The 17,376-nt window shown below is 37.9% G+C and overlaps 1 protein-coding gene across 4 annotated transcripts in view; it reads left to right on the forward strand.

The window, feature by feature from the left end:
• Nucleotides 1-17,376, forward strand: part of DNAJC10 (DnaJ heat shock protein family (Hsp40) member C10) — a 58,331-nt gene that overhangs the window by 25,526 nt on the left and 15,429 nt on the right. For 2 of the 4 annotated variants that reach the window (XM_021531319.3, XM_021531321.3), the window contains exons 2-6: nucleotides 10,886-11,244; nucleotides 12,884-13,049; nucleotides 14,785-14,835; nucleotides 16,126-16,208; nucleotides 16,395-16,526. In XM_021531319.3, coding sequence (XP_021386994.1) covers nucleotides 11,044-11,244; nucleotides 12,884-13,049; nucleotides 14,785-14,835; nucleotides 16,126-16,208; nucleotides 16,395-16,526 — 633 coding nt within the window. In that variant the 5' untranslated portion in view covers nucleotides 10,886-11,043. Of the gene's footprint in view, nucleotides 1-10,467; nucleotides 10,660-10,885; nucleotides 11,245-12,883; nucleotides 13,050-14,784; nucleotides 14,836-16,125; nucleotides 16,209-16,394; nucleotides 16,527-17,376 lie in introns of those variants that run through there. The other 2 variants (XM_021531320.2, XM_021531317.2) reach the window with 2 other exon arrangements.

A 17,376-nucleotide genomic window follows, 5' to 3' on the forward strand; every position in this document is an offset into this window, starting at 1 on the left:
CCAAAACTAAGCTTAGAAGTGGACCCTCTATCTGTATATTTTAAAAAATAATATTTTTAATACCTAAATAAATACCTTATATATGTGTAAAAATATCTCTTTCCCCATGAACACTTCAAAGTTGTTTCAGTAATTCAAGTAGAACTCACAGCAGCCTGGAGTTTGATCTTGCTTGATCCAGGTCAGTACATATTTTCCCCACTGATACAAGCATGAGAAGATGCAAGCAGATTATTAAATGATCCATAGTAACTAAAACAGGACATTAAAAGCGTGGGTGGATGGACAACTTTTGCCATCAATTAGTGGAAATTGTATTAAAAGCTATACTAATGGGAGACACATCCTTGTCTTCCACTCAGAAGCCTAAGCCATTCTTCTCCCCACCAAATACAGCAGAGAAGCCAAGCTGAAGCAGCATGGATGGGCAAGTGGGAAAGACTAGCATTGTTTTTCCTCCCTAAGAAAAGGAAAACCATATTGTGAATCTCAGGATACTGCCCCTGACACAATGCCATGAACAGCTCCATGCCGTGTTTAAACAAACCTCTTCTACCATATAATACAAGCAGTAAGGTTGACAAGGCATAAATTTTCACAATAAATTGTTTCATTTCATTTGCTATAAACTGCTAAAACAAAAGAAACTGAAAAAAATCCCAAATTTTAAATGCATAAAATCCCTACACAAATCTAGCACTTTCCCAGGCATGTGTTTTTTTCCCACTCAATGGGGAACACAGAGCTTTGCCATGAGAAAAATCTATTTTATATATGACAGCCTCTTTTAGAACAAATAAAGCATTACCTGTAAATTACATACATACACACAGAGCTGCATATATACATTACAACCAAAATAAACACGTAGATTAGAATTTGTCATTGACAGAAATACAAAAAAAATCCCACGTGCTTACCTCACTTCCTAATGCTAGGATTCACTCTTGTTTTGCTCCACAGTCCTCAATTTAAATATACTTCAAAAATCAAAACTAAATATTTAGCACATCACTAGATTAAGAGGCCTATTAAGTCTTCTTCAGAACAGTTAATATTTTTCATCTAACATTTTTTCCTTGCAATGTCCTAGGGGAATCGCTAAGGCTGGTTTCATAGTCATCCTCTGCAAAGTCACAGAATCCCAGAGTACTTTGAGCTGGGACCCACAAGGATGATTGAATCCAACTCTGAATTGCTCATAGAGGGAAAAGGTACAATGAGGAGAGCCTGACACCTTCACTATCTCAGCCTTCCTTAAATTCTTTGGCTGAGCACAGAACCCTGACTGTACAATCTCTCAAACAGAGGCACTGGTTAAAAGAACATGTTGAATGGCATCAGGCAGTCTCTTGGGCTTTTAGTACGTATATACCAGAGTTCAATCAGCTAACAGAACTACAGACTTAGAGAGGAACTCAATTCTAATAGAGTTTCTCATTTTTAAAAATTACCTTATATTAGTAAGAACGAAGAAAAATAGAAATAAATACATTTTGTCATATTTTCATTTCTTTATTCTTCAGTGCAAAATTACATGGTTAATTATATCACAGATTTTCATTACTAATGCAGTTAAGGCTTCTTTTTAGTTTTAGCTATTAGTAAAACAAGCTAGCACCCATTATTATGGGTTGGAAAGTATTGTCAAATATTGCATACAACATCAGGTTTTCAAACACAAAATTAATTTACAACCTTCTACAAACTCAATTAGCCTACAATTCATATTAACTTCCTTATATCTTTCATAGGTACTACAGGTCTCCACAGGCCACGTAAATAATGGCGCTTGGGGTTTTTTCAGTATGGTTAGAAGTTAAATTTTTGAAGAATAATCAAAGGAATAAATACCTATCAATTTAAGTTTGTTCAGGGAGCTGAACAAACCTCTTTTGGTAGCTGTGTATTTTATGTCAAAGGGTTTCAGTCAATGTTCTCTCCAACCCTGAAAATACTTCATCCCTCAATACACCATCAAAAATCACATTTATATTTAGTCTGTGATTCAAATAATTTTAGGGAAACATCCTATACAAAATAAGATCAAACAAATAAACTAAGTAGTAATTCTGACCTGTTCATCTAGAGAAGGGCAATGAGGATGGTGAAAGATCTGGAGCAGAAATCTTCTGAGGAGTGACTGAGGAAATTGGAGCTGTTCCTCCTGGCAAAAAGAAGGCTCAGTAGCCTTATCACTCTCCAACTACCTGAAAGGAGGCTGTAGAGAGGTAGGGATCAGTCTCTTCTCCCAAGTAACAAATGAGAGAACCAAAGAAAATAGCCCCAAGTTATGCCATGGAAGATTTAGACTGGATATTGGGAAAAGTTTGCTGTTGGACTCATGATTTTGGATGTCTTTTCTAACTTAAACAGTTCCATGGCCTAAACCTAAATCAGGAAATCAGCAGCCACAACAGCCAACCCACTATCTTACCTCCAGCAGGGTCACTTTCCAGCTCCAGGCTATTACTGCAGCTATTCCAGCAGACTGTTCTGCCTGGGGCTGAGCCAAAGTCAACATTCTTAAACCAAACCAAGAAAGCTTTTCTGGGAGCTTTGCTTTGTAAGGTGCATGGCATGGAGTGAAAGCAGAGGGATCTGAGCATTAAATTGCCGCATCCTAGCTGAGAGGAGTTCCATGTTTTTTCCCTTCATAGGGGATAACAGTAGAAAAATCTCTCTTTCAACTGAGCCTGGTACAGTCTGATCCAGTGCTCTCCATACCCTACTGTGCTGCTGAGGTCAGTGCAATTGGGTGAGCCCAGCTCCTCTGTGCTACAGCCCAGTTCAGACACATGGCTGCACTCTCACATCCCTGACTTCACCAGTGGCAGCCCCACTGAACACAGAAGCAAATCCAGATGGGAGCTGAGCCTATGTGGGACCCAGGGCCCCCTGCGAGACCACACAAAGTGGCACTGCTCTCCTCCAATGAACCTGGGATTTGCCCACACCTCAGCTCTGCCATGGCCCCAGGGCAGGACAGAGCTGCTCGAGTGCAAGCCCACACCTGCCATGCCCTAGCACAGCCAGCTGAAGCAACAGCAGTGCTTGAATGCTGTTTACTCAAAAGACAAGTACAAAGCCCTTAGTAAATCCAGTATTTTTGAACAAATGCCAAGCAGTGTAAAACTGCTTACATATCTAAAATAAATATCCAAGACAATCAGGATTGAAGCATGTTGATTTGCAATGTATGAATTATAGTTTACATCACAAAAATGAATCACAGTAACTAGCTTCAACCATATTCTGATAAATTCTTGCATCAAGTGAATACGTTATGGCATTTTTGTAGCATTTAAATCTATGACCTTGATTGCATTTTAAGTATAAGCGCTTCAGTATAATCATGGTTTGGGTTGTTGTTTTTTTTCCCCAAATGCATATGAATACAAAGTGCTCATAGAACTAAGACCATGTGTCCTGAACAGTTTCCTTTCAATAGTATTTAATTCATAATAGTGCTAGTAATAGCCTTTTAATTTGCTTATAAGAAACAACATATTTTACAACAACTTTTCACATCAAACATAAATCACTAAAAGAGTCAAAATCAAACATAAGCATTTTTTAAAATTCCAACACCACTTAGTAAAGAAGTTGAAATAACATAAATGTCCAGGGTTGTGAAGAAGACGCTGTGATAGTTCCCAGGGAGTTCAATAAAACTACACCAGTTCACACCATAGGGAAAGCAGCTTAGGATCCAGCCCAGCATCCAGACTGGGCATTTAAAACAGTGGTTTTTTGACTTTAGCACATACGTTTATGGCAAATGTCTCCAGTGCTGACTGAATTGATAGATGCTTTAAAAGCTACTGTTCCTTAGAAATCTTTGCTTTATAACAATTTCAGCAAATAAGTCATAACTATATGATGATTCAAAGCATGAATTAAGAATCTATTTATGGATCGTGAATGTAACAGGAGCAGAGGGAACAATTTTAAAGGAATACAAATAAAAATAATGCTATTAACGTTAGTTTTAAATTAATGAGGCAAGTCTAGTTGGCAATCATTCCTCAGGCTCATTAAAGATAGCTGAATATGAATCACAAGAAATTTAAAATAATGTATTTAGTTTATCTACTGGGAGTTTAAACATTTTATTTTCATCAGAAGTAATAAATACAATGTAAATAAAGTAATAAATACAATGTAAATAATGTATTTACAATGTAAATAAATACAATGTAAATAATGCAAATAAATCAGTTTTAAATTCTCTATACTATCTCAAAAGCTTAAACTGCAGCACCCTGTGCAGTCAGATGTATAAGCAATGTATATGACATACCAGTGGAAGTGAATGCTTTTCCTCACAATGCCACCTTCAGAACCAAATTAAGCATGATAACACAATGGGGGTTTTGCAGGTAAGACAGGTACAATATAGGCTGAAGAGATCATGTTAATACAGTACTCTAGTGTATGCAATTTGGTGTTTTATTCTAGAACACATCTGCTATGAATAAACCTCTACCTGCTCACAGTGTGGAAGGGACAGCGTCAGCTCCCCAAACAATAGTCAAACACCTGATTCATTCTTCAATAGTAAAATATTAAATAAAACCAAAAGAATGACCTATGTGTGAGACAGCTGTGTTTCTAGTCTGCAGACAAGCTGCCATAATGTGTATGGAACACAGAGATAAATTGAGGTGCCTAGTTTCCACTACAAGCTAAGTGTTATGGTTCAGGTTAGAAGAAATGCAACAGCCATGAGGATATACTGAAGCACAAAGACAAATAGAATGGAATTCTGATAGATTTGTACACCAACCAAGAGAGGCACCCTGTGCAAATTACACCATACAGCTTGCTCTGCAAAGTCACCCATGTTACAATAATAATGCTCATGATGTCCAAGGCTATTTTTGTGAATAGGTGATCATCAGCAAGACTAAAAGATCACAGCCTGAGGTATTAATACAGAAAAGTACTAATCTTTAAATAACTAAACTAGTATTACCAGGCAGTCCCCTTCACTGCCTTCAACAAGCACAACTTTTTATTTCCCAGCCTAAAAACATCCCTCCTCTAACCAAATGTGCCTGATCACTGACTTTTTTCACCTTTTTAACTTTTGCCTCTGCTTCCTGTGAACATGTCTTTTTCTAGTCCAAGTTGCTAGATTTGGACTTAACAGTCTACAGGAATAACTGCACTCCATAAAGAGCACAGCAGCCAGGTATAAACTCATCAACTGGGAGCAGAAAATCTGGGTTTCAGCCTGGAGCAAGTCATCCAGCCACACATGCACACACACCAGCCGACCTAACATTAAGTAAACAAGAAAGCTTTACAGTTGAGGCAGGAAGCAGGAGAAACAGACTTGTCTCATTTTATTCTAACTCATATCATCATCTTAAAGTCAATAATTTTACTTGTTCTCCATAGGTCATAGCCGTAGTATGCAGTTTGTGAAGATGGGAAATCTCTGTAGTGCAATAGGAATGCTTTGTTTTGTTTTCAAACAGTGCCAGACTGCTCAGAATTGCTGAAAAGGGGCCAGTGCAGCACACAAAGTGGCAGTAAGTCAGTAGAATTAGAGCATGCTGCTAAAACTCTGAAACCTCCAAAGGGAAGTTGAAATGATAAATGAGAAGCAGGAAGCCCATCTTGTGAAATATTGACTAAATACTGTGAATATTAAGAACATCTTCCCTTTTTTGCCTTTTTTTTTTTTTGTACATTAACAGATGACTGCTACTCTTTTCCAAAGTGAGACATCTATCATCATTTTTCAAGGTTTCTGCTTTGATTTAGACTTTTTGAAGAGCTGTAATCTTGGGGTTTTTTTTCTGTTTTCTTTAATAAAAACTTCAAGGATACCAAGATAGCTCCACCAGCTGCTACACTGCTGTGGTTTGCATGCCCCTCTATGTGAGGTCTCACTGCAGATGTGGAGCATTTTAAGACCCAGTCATGTTTATGGATGCCTTGCATACAAATTAGTCACCCCATCCTTAAATTATTACTGAATTAGGAAAAACTCTTATGCCATTACAGAAGAAGGGAAGACAGGGGTTTTGGAATCAAATCTGTCAACATTTTTACCCTTTTAGCTGACTATAGTGAAGTCATCTCTGAATGTCTCTTCACCTAAGATGCCTGAAAATCCCACAAAATATTGGATCTCACAGCTTACCTGTCCTATTTTGGATTTACAAAAGCACAGGTGTTATGTTTTTATAACAGTGTCTGTATATATAAAACTGTGCATGAAGAGAGCTATAAAGATTTCTATTATGCTATTAGGAAACAAAGTGAGATGCAAGCCCTGGAAGGTACAAGGGAAAAAACACTTTATAACACCATAGCCAGGAATTCAAAAATCAACAACTGGCAGATCATGTCAGACAGAACATACATTTTTGTGTTCAAGACCTGTAAAGAAATCCCTAGACTGTGAAGAATACGTTACAGGAAACTTCTGCCCCCACAGCTATACCTCATTTTATCTCCTCATCTTTTCAAAACTGGCACAAACCACCCTGCAAACAGCTTTCTAACTGCATCAGAGAACCCCCAAATAAACCTGGAAGTTCCAGACAAATACAGCTTTGCCTGTTCAATTCACCATGCTCCATTTACAGATTTTGAAAACCTGCTAACAAGGATATGGAATTCCTTGAAAACTCCTTTTTGAATGTTTAGGTTTTAGTTTGGATTTGGCAGGTGGCTTTCATTTGTGCAAGGATTTCCCAGGAATTTTGCCACTGGGAATGACTGAAGAGACATATCCCTTCTGCTCACACCCCTTCTCCTGCCAGGAGACACAAGCTAGGGGATTCTGTGAGCTTCAGCAGCCTGCAATATGAGTTAGTCTGCAGCACTCTGGCCTGAAAGAGCTGTCTCATGACACCTTCAGCTACTGAGCATCAGCGAAGCAGTTTGCAGGAAAAGGCCCAGCTGATGAATGAAATACAACAAAACCCAGTTCCTTGGAAATTACCCACCATGCAACATGCAGAAAGCATCCAACTGTAGCTTTTAATCTTTAAACTGCTAGCAAGAACAAAAAATTTCACTGACAAAAATTGGTATGTTAAAATAAAGTTCAAAATTTGCTCAATGAACAGAATTTCTGTTCAAAGTCCTCTTCATTAGCAGTTATTGCATATTTCACTAAAGGGAAAAAATAGGCAAATCCTTATGAAAGCTGAATGCTAATTTTAAAGCAATCAAAAATGCATAGATGTTTTAAATTAAAAGAAATGGCATTCTAACATCTTGACTATTTCAACAGAAGCAGATGGTTTATATTGCTTTACTGCTTAATTAAACATTTTATATATTCTGTAAAATGGTATTTGATGGCATCCTTTCCAACTGGCTTTCTAAATTTAAAGTAATTTTACATATGCACCATATCAACCAGATAATTAAAATCATCATATCTAATACTAACTTACTGATCTGGCTTCTACCTCCTAATACATGTGAAAAATCTAGTTGTCCACTTCTTTCCTATTTCTTCTTGATGGTAATACTAACTTTTTCCATAATTCTACTGGTTTCCTTTATTTTAAATAGTTCTAATTTAAAAGTCAATATTTTAGAATTTGCCTTTTTATCCCCTTTAAAAAACCAGAATAAATAAAACTAAATATTTAATTAAATGAAACATCAAGCCAGCACTAAAGATACAGGTTTGGATGCTGCTGTAAAAGCTAGACATGACTACTGAGGAGTGTGAGAGGTTTGAGATAATGAAGAAGGCTTAATGAACTCACTTAGAAAGCATTTCATAAAAAACAAAAAGGTGCATGGTTCCCAGGTTCCCCAGGGGAAAATAAAATCAGGTTGCACAGTTGCACAACGCCACAATCAGCTGGCAGAAAAAAAGAGGGATGAAAAGAAAAAACTGAGCATAGTGAAAAAAGTTCTCAAAATCCTTATTAAGTCCAAATTTGATGGGGCAATTTCAGCAAAAGGAAGGGCTTCACAATTATTATGTATAGTTCTTGGCATTACTTTATAAAGCTGATTCACAACAAACAGTAAAAGGCAGAAATAAACAAAACAACAATATAGTCACTGAATCAGGGGGCTTTTTACCTGTGTGACTACCAGAGACAACCCTAGACGAGAATGAACTTCAGTCTGTTCTCCAGGCTTACAGCTCAAATAGGTGGGAAAAGGTAACACTGTGTGCACAAATGGCCCTGCTTAGTTACACTGCAGCAGGGTCCTTACATAAGCAGGTGGCAAATGCCTATCGCAAAGCGTGAATTAAGTGACTTGTGAGTCATGTGAAATCTTCTGGGACACGAGTCATTACACCCTTCTTGAAAATCAAAGGCTCTGGCATTAGGGCACACTGTGCATTTTAAGCTATAGCAGCTTTTCCTGGTTCTTCCTGGCCACCTCTTCACCACACTGAAGCTCAGAACTCCAAGTCTGTCCTGCTCCTCTTGAGCCAAGTCCACACCACTGAGCAAGGGAGAAAACCAAACTATTCATAAATATTCCTTAATCAATGAAATTCAGCTACGTCACAGCACAGTTCGTTATGTATGACCAGCACAGTGTACAAAGAGAAGCAACTCATCTAGACATGTAGACACAATTTCATAAAAAAAACAGCAGTTGCAAAAAAAACCCAAACAAACAAAAAACCCACAAAAAACCAAAACAAAAAACCCCAAAAAATTCCCAGCAACAACACAAAGAAACAAAATTGAAGCATTTTATTAAATCAGGACATCAACTTGAAAAAAAAAAACCTACAGCAATACGATAAATCTAGGATAGTTAGGTGCTAAAATAATCAGAATCCTCAAGACTACATAGAAGCATTTGCTCACCATCTCTTGTAATGCTTAAATCAGCCATTCAAAGACACTGACAAAATGAACAGCAGAGAAACTCATAAAACTCACTACCACTAGGAATTCAAGCAAGTATTTGAGTGAATAATGCACTCAGACATGCACTACTTGCAAATATATAATATTAATTTAAATTAAAGGTTGTTATTATTAAAGTTTTAATCACAAATGAAGATACAGAAATGCCTATTTGTGTATTACTCCAGATAAACAGGAGAGCTTTTACCCATTCCACATATAGTTCATTGCTGCATGTGAGTTCTGAGGGGGAACTGATTTAGCTTGCCTGAAAGTAAGCAGTTACACAAAACTTACTTCAGACAGACACATTTCGTATGTCTTATGTAGATTTATATTATATACCAAAGCATTGTAACATGCCTGATTTTAGGTATTATCATATGCTAAATGAGCTTTTAAAGACTGCAATACATTAACCCCACCCCATCTGAAAGAGCCCAAGTCACTGAATTCACACATAAAGGAGCAAGCATTGCAACAAAGAGTCAGTGCTTCTAGACTCATCTAAATTCCAAAAACTGAAAATTAACAGCAAAGGCACCACCCACGGAGCTACTTTGGCACATAACCATTGGGAAGGAAATACACATTTCAGCAGGTATGTTTTTCATCATTAGTTTGACAGATGTTGTGGTTTGTGTAATAACATGTAATAATGTGCACACTATAAACCAACTTCTCAGGTATGCTACACTGGAATAAATATTTGTATTTGCTGATTCAGTAGGCTACTTTTCCAAAAATATTTCACAATGGAAACTTATTCAAGTATCTGAAACTAAGGAGCAAGCACAAAAAGAATTCCCTTTCAACAATGAGCCTTAGGTACTTCTGTGTTACTTTGACATTGTCAGAAGCAGTAGTCAGAACTTATAATTAGTTCCATCTACATAAACGAGAGCAAGGGAGTGAACCAAGACTTTCTGACATAATTTCCAACAAAGCAAGTGCATAGAGGAGCAAACCGTAAGAAACACTGCACTACAGGCATTGCAATAAAATCCCGATTTATCTTTTAAAAAGAAAATGCTTGTAAAGACTTCTTGAAATGTACAGGTATTTGATAACCTGCTTTTTAGGCCCTGCTCATAAAACAACGTACGTTTTTTTTCTCCACAAACCGTAAAAACTGATTATTAAGTGCTTAATAGTTCTCAGCCCTATGTGAGCTGTTAAAAGAAGTCCCCCGCAAGCCCGGGACAGACCCTAGAGGCTCTGCGGGCGGGCTCTGCGCTCAGGGCGCGGACTGGGCAGGAGCGTGGGCAGGAGCGCGGCCGGGCCGAGCCGCCCCGCCGGCACCGCACCGCTCCCCGCCGGGGCGGGCCCGGCCGGGGAAGGGGCGGGCCGGGGCGGGCCCGGTGCCCGGCAGGGAGCGGTCGGGAGCAGCCGAGCCCCCGCCCGAGGCGGCCACGTCAGCCCCGGAGCGGCCCCGCCCGCCGCCGGCCGAGCCGGATCCCGGATCCCGCCGCCCTTCCGCCGCGCCGGGAAGGCGCCGCCGTCCCGGCCTGCCCCGCGCCCGGCCCGCTCGCTCCGCCGGCTCCCGCAGCGCCCAGCCCGGGGCCGGCCCCGCTCCGGGCAGGGCCGAGCGCGGCGGCCGCCCCGCCCCGGAGCCTCCCGCCGCAGCCCGGCCCCGGCCCCGCGGGGCTCCGACCTGCGGCTCCGGCTTTGTCTGCGAGGGGCGTCCGCAGCCCCCTCAGCGGGCGGCTCCGAGCCCCGGCCCTTCCCGGAATGAGCCCCGCTGCTGCCGGAGGTGAGTGGGAGCCCTCCCGCAGCCGCCTTTTCTAATGCGGTACAGGTGCGTGGCTTTTGGTGCCATTCCGTGAAGCTGTGCATAGTTACCTCAATTAAGGTGACAAGTAAGAGATGGACTACCACTTGTGTGGTTTTCAGAAATGATAATTAGCCACCCGGCAACTTAGATGCTCAGGTGCAGTCTGCACAAGCTGATGGTGGGGTGCATTACTATCCTGTCTTTACTGAAGAGGTAGTGTTTAATTGTTTTTTCTTCTGTCATCTTACAGGGTGTCTTTTCAGCAAGAATCGTGACATGAAGTAGGACAGGCATTTTGAAGAGTTCTGCCATAAATACAGCTGTATCTCTGAATGTTGGCACATTTACTGGAGACTCTTCCCAAAGTCTGTTTGAATCAGAGCTTCTGAAATTTCCAAAAGCTTCATAATGGAGTTTTTAGCATCCAAAGGAGATTGTACTAGATATTTCAAAAGGTCTTTATTACTAGTTTTTGTATGTGTAATAGTTCTTGTGTGCACTGATCAGGACTACTATAGTTTACTTGGAGTATCCAAAGAAGCAAGTAGTAGAGAAATACGACAAGCATTCAAAAAGCTGGCATTAAAGTTGCACCCTGATAAAAATCAGGTAAGTTACCTTTTCACAAGTTCAAGTTGTTGACTTATTGGATCTTGGTGTTTAAACAAAAAGCAGTTTTAATTTACCAAAAATGCATTTCTGTTATTGTGAAGTAGCCACCTGATTATATAGTTCAACTCAGATTTTCTGCAGAGAAAATGTACAAAAAAGTGTTACGAGTGGTAATACATGGTTTTGTTGAATTTGGGCTGCATTAAATTGCTGTAGTAAAAAGAGTCAAGATTCTTTAATTCTCACTTATTTTTTTGTAACTAGGGGAAAACTTATTTGTGTACTATATTACCTTCTTGGTAAGCTGTTGAGTTTTCCTCTTTCCATTTAGTTTTGGGGGACTTGCTGTGTCCCTGCCCTGAAGTCTCCTCTAAACATCAAAGAAGAGCAGCCTGTTCTAAGACATCAGTCCCCAAGTATCAAGTATCAAGCAGGATAAAACAGACATCCTGGGACTGCTGAGGGATAAGGGTGGAGGTTACAGAGAGCTCTGGACTAAATGGAGAGAAAGGATTGGAATGGCCCAGTCTGTGCTACTGTATTTCTGAAATACAAAGAAATTAGTTTTTCCTTGAAATGACTTGAAATAAGCAGAAATTCACAGGAAATGAAAGGTTTAGAACTTTGTGTGTACAACTGCATGGAGTCCCAAAAGACAGCAGTATTCCATATCAGCTCAGGGCCTGCCTTCACTGACTACAGTGGAGCCTCTGACAGCGCTCAGAGAGAAAGCCAGATGTCATCAAAGTTAGGAATGCCAACGTGTATGAAATGAAAGTTTTGTTTTCTCTGTTGATACTTTCAAAATAATGGCCTTGCGGTCAGGTTCTGTTGTTTCTGAGCATGCAGATACCAAGAAAGATTTGTCAACAGGTTATTTTCAACCTTAGAGATCATGTATAGAAAATTAACCCATTAGACAAATTCCATAATTTGCCAAATTCCATAATTTGTCTAATGGGTTAGAAATTATATTAAGTAATGTCTAATTACTTAAGAAAAAGTAATTAATTTCCTGTGTATCTAGCCCCAAAAAAATGAAAAAATCTTAAGAAAAAGTGTCTTTTGAATGAAATGTGTAAGCAGAATTTGAAAGAGCAGGACTGTGTGGCACATTTTGCCCACCACTTTTACACTGCAAATATGTCTGCAGATTTTTCACCATTCTAATTCCCAAGCTGCCTAGAACAAAAATGCTTTTTAAATAAAAGGAGGAGGCCAGAAGGGATGAATCTGTCTCTAGCAGAGATTTTGAACTGGTCAAGTAGGGATTCTAGAGGAGGGGAAAAAATTATGGAGGAAATGGTATGTCTTCATTCTTGAGTATTTTTTTTTAAATTCCACTGAAGAGAGAGTTGAAAAAAGAGGGTTCACTGGAGAATGTTGCAGCCAGTAAGGTTCACTTTGTACTTCAGTTGGTACTTGAGTGAGGATGGAAGAAATAAGAGGACAGATCTGGCTTTGGGGAAGGAAAACTTTACTGTAGTTTGGTTTGAGATCACAGTACAATGTCTGCTTCCATCACAACTGACATCCTTAGGAGGGATATAAAAATATTTCCAAAGATAATTTTCTCAGCATTATATGCACTATATGTTTTATTAATTAATTACTAATTATAGTTTTCCTTAAATAGAATGATCCAAATGCACATGAAAATTTTTTGAAAATAAATAGAGCATATGAAGTCCTTAAAGATGAAGACCTACGGAAGAAGTATGATAAATATGGAGAGAAGGGTCTGGAAGATCAGCAGCAGGGAGGTCGTTACGAGAGCTGGCATTTTTATCGCTATGATTTTGGTAAGTTATGATGTATGTTTGTGATTTGCTTAAAACAGTCACAAGGAAATGCCATATTCAGATCTATATCAGAGCTTTTCACATGCTTCTTATGTGTCCTCTCCAGATTTCTGTCTGCTCTGTAGCTGTTGCTTTCTCTCTGCTGGCCCAATATTTTATTTACCCTGTTAATGGCTATCCAAAGATGCAATCTATTTACCTAGCATCTTGTTCCTGCTGCTTGCCTTTTTATAGGTCATCTCACTTCTTGTTTATTTTTTAAAGTGCAAAGATTTTTTTCACTTAAATGTCAGTGTTAATATTTTATCAGGACTCTTTTTAACTTTTTAATGCAGGAGGATCTTCTTTGTTTAGTATTCTTCAGGGGGATTTTGAGAGGAAATTTTTGAACTGTCAAACCTATTTGATATGCCTTTATGCAATTAGACATCAATAAAAAGGTAGCAGAAACTGAAAAAAAAAAAAAAAAACAGAATAATATCTAAAATTATCTTGAGACAAGTTACTTAATGTTTGTCTCAACAACTTTTAGGTAGTTGTAGGGAAAGACTGCAATTAATGATTCTCAGAGCTGCTGTAACATGAGTAAACTACAACAGGGAACTGAGGAACATTGATTGGGATGAAGGAAACAGCTGAAAGGAACCTCTACCTTGGCAACAATTTTTTTCTAGTGTTGTTTGATATATTGTGTCCTAATCTCTAGGAAATTAATGTCTGTGCAGATTGAAATTAAATAAACCAGTGGCACAAGTATCACAGGAAAATATGAAAATTAGCCTAAAACTTCTTCAGATAAAGAGATTTAACAGATAAACAGATAAATTGAAGTTTCAGTGCTTGATTGAGAAACAGTATCCTGAAATGTCTATTCATCAATGATTTAGGGAACATCTATTTTTATATTTCATATGTGTATATAAAAGTAAAGCTTTATCTATATGTATGGATGAGCATATGTACTATATTACATGAGATATAAATGGAAAGTAATATAAAAAGTACCTTGTCACCTGTAGAAATTAATTTCTCTCATTATTTATTTACATTTGATCCTTGTGTACTTCAGGTGAAATGACATCTCACCGTGTTAGGTACTGTAAAAGATCTGCAATTGTAGTAGCATAATATAATGCTCTTTAATAGTATTTTTGGTACTCTGCACTGCCTTTCTTGTGTAGTTGAAGTGGTGTGGAGTGTTTTGTAGTGATGCCCTAGGTAGAACTGGTTAGTTTTGTGTTCCTCACCTTTGTTTTACCCACTTTATTCCGCTGCATTCACAAACACACTTTGTTAGTGGAAAAGTCTGTGGCTGGAAACACCTGTGTGATCTAAATGTGTAGGTAACCAGAGGCTGAGAAAGTGTGGGAGCATCTGGATGTTACATAAAGCTCCCAGTGAGAGCTGAGGCTTCTTGGATTTTAATCTGACATCTGGATTAGGAATACCTAATGGTCTTGCTATAACAGCAGTAGTACTAATTCTCTGCTCACCCCATGTTTGTTACTAAATTATCAGAAGAATGTTCTGATAGTGGATGTGGTAGCATGAAAATGAGTGAGCTAGCAAGAGGTTAAAATCCGGGTCCATTATACTAAACAAGGATAGCATTTTTGTAAAACCTCTTTGTCAGTTTAGTCTTTCAACTTAAATCTACTGTCTTCTGTTGTGCATAAGATGATAGTTTGTTTTAAAGGTGGGAAAATAAAAGCAATTGTTGGGTTTTTTTTAATAGGTATTTATGACGATGATCCTGAAATTATAACATTGGATAGAGGAGAATTTGGTAAGTTTTTTATATAAATAAACATGACAACCCAAAGTACAATTTTTACATCTTGAGCTTTTCTTGGTAGGCTTTTCTTACCTATCTTCACAAACACATGTTGAAAAATCATCTTCACATGAGAAAACAAACAACAAAAAAAATCCCCTTAACGCTTCCTGTTAAACACTAGCTAGCAAATCGGTCAATATCAATAAACAGCTTACATTAAGTTTTAGAGCTATTTTGTGAAGTCTTTAAAAGGAAATTATTTTAATTAAAATTTTATTACTCCTTATTTATGGTCGCTGTTTCTCTTGTATAAATATGCACTTGATAAAACTTTTCTAATATAATACTTTTCTGTGAAACCCAGCCAATTGTGTGTAGTTCAAAACCAGAAGGTGATACCAGATACTAAAAACGCAGCTAAAGACAACAAGGTGTGGAAAGATAACAGTTTCAATGAGAATGTTGTCCAGGCTTTTTTCCTTTTAAACTTGCAACTAAGTTGTTTGTAACTAAGAGAGGCTAGAGTAAAACTACGGGATTTTGTGTGATTTTTTTTCATCTGCATATTGAGTACGATTTCCTGTGCACAAGATTGGATCTACATGCTGAATTAGTCTTGTAAATTGTTCCGATAGCAGACCCTCATGATCCTGAGGTCTCCCTGAGGACACAGTCTTGCTTTGGTTAATCTATTTGCAGGGTTTACATATTCCTTAGTTGTCTTTTTTGTGAGGATATTTTAATATAGGCGAATAAAGGTTACAAAATCCACTAGAAGAAAATTGGACAGGCTGAAAGCCAAGTAATTAAATAACTGCTCTTTGTGTATATTTTGTTGCTGTTGTTTTCATTCATAAGCAAGATGATTTATGTTTCCCTTGACTTTTCTAGTAATTACATTAACTTGGATTTTTAAATTGCATTAGACATGATTTCTTCATAAAAATGAGACTCACTAAATACATTAAGTAATATAAAGAAATGGAAAATTCTAGTGGGTAAAAATCTTTTAGAATTTGTATTTTGTAACTAGACTTACGCTATCACACATTTCAGCTAGAATAATCTGCAGACAGTACTTCTTTTTCGTAATTAATCGAACAGGTGCTGAAAGTCAGGGTGCTGATACCTTCTGAAATAGGATTTTCTGCTCTTGCCTACAGCAGCATGAGTTACTGTGCCTGACATTAAATACTTAATACATCGTTTGGGGACTACAGTATAGCAAAAATGTACATCCTAGATGTAACTACATTGTGGATATGCTGATTTACTTAAAACTTTCTTCTCTCCATCTAGATGCTGCTGTTAACTCAGGAGAACTGTGGTTTGTGAATTTTTACTCTCCTCGATGCTCCCACTGCCATGATTTAGCACCTACGGTATGTAAACCAAGTGAATGAACTCTGAAAATTCATTGGTTTTAATAGCATAAGACTTAATAAAGCAGATTTTTACACTGAAGCTGAAACCAGAGACAACAATGCAAAATGCCAGAAATAAAACATGAGCTCATTTTTCATTACTTCTTTCTAGCAAAATAGCCTCTTTTTTGACTTTTTTTTTAGTGGAGAGAATTTGCTAAGGAGCTGGATGGAGTAATACGCATTGGAGCTGTGAACTGTGGAGATAATAGAATGCTGTGTCGAATTAAAGGCATTAACAGTTACCCCAGTCTGTATGTTTTCAAGACTGGAATGGTGAGTGTTAAGACTTCAAGTGTTTTTGGAATGAAATCTGAAGTGTTTCTTTAATATTTGTTCAGTCATAGAGATTTTTTAATAAAGATCTTCCTTTTTAGTATGTTATTTCTTTTAATAACAAATATAACTTTTTCTTTACCTTGGTCAAATTATTTTACAAAGTTAACATCAAAAACTGTATTTTTTAATATATATAATTTATATATATATATATATATAATTTGAAATAAATGCTAATATATTTTTACAGTGGTTTTTCTAAATAATTTTTCTGTGCAACATCACTTCTGATTGGGCAGCTCCTGTCAGCAGAGATGCTGTAGCAAAGCAACAAGTCTCCTTGAACAGTTTCTCTTACAGTGTTGTAAAGGACTTTTCAAGTACAAAACATGGTTTGTGGTTTTGAGTCTTAAAGACTATGACCATATACCTAAAGAAACTTGGAAATTCCTTCTGCAAGATTCCCTTCATGCTACCTGCATGATGTGTGTCACTCTTTATAGCTGCTTGCCAAGTCGTGTTGCTGGGGCGGTGTACAAAGTGCACTCAAATAGATGGGTACATTTTGACAATTATAAGTTTTAAGAGGTTGAATGCTAAATGGAGTGATGTAAGCAATTTTTATTTAAATAGAAATACAATCATTAGGAGCTGGTGTTTCTGAGACTAAATTATCCTGATGTTGGAACATTTGGAAAGAAATCACATTACAAAATTTAAATTAAAGTTAAATTTCAAACATTCTGATAGGGGAGGGACAGAACAGTTAGGGTGGTAGTGGGGGCTGATCCTGCAGTTGCTTTAGTACTCTTAGAAGAACACACTAGGTTTTGGGATGGGGTTATCT

Source organism: Lonchura striata, chromosome 8, assembly GCF_046129695.1.
Source record: "Lonchura striata isolate bLonStr1 chromosome 8, bLonStr1.mat, whole genome shotgun sequence".
Classification (NCBI taxonomy): Eukaryota; Metazoa; Chordata; class Aves; order Passeriformes; family Estrildidae; genus Lonchura; species Lonchura striata.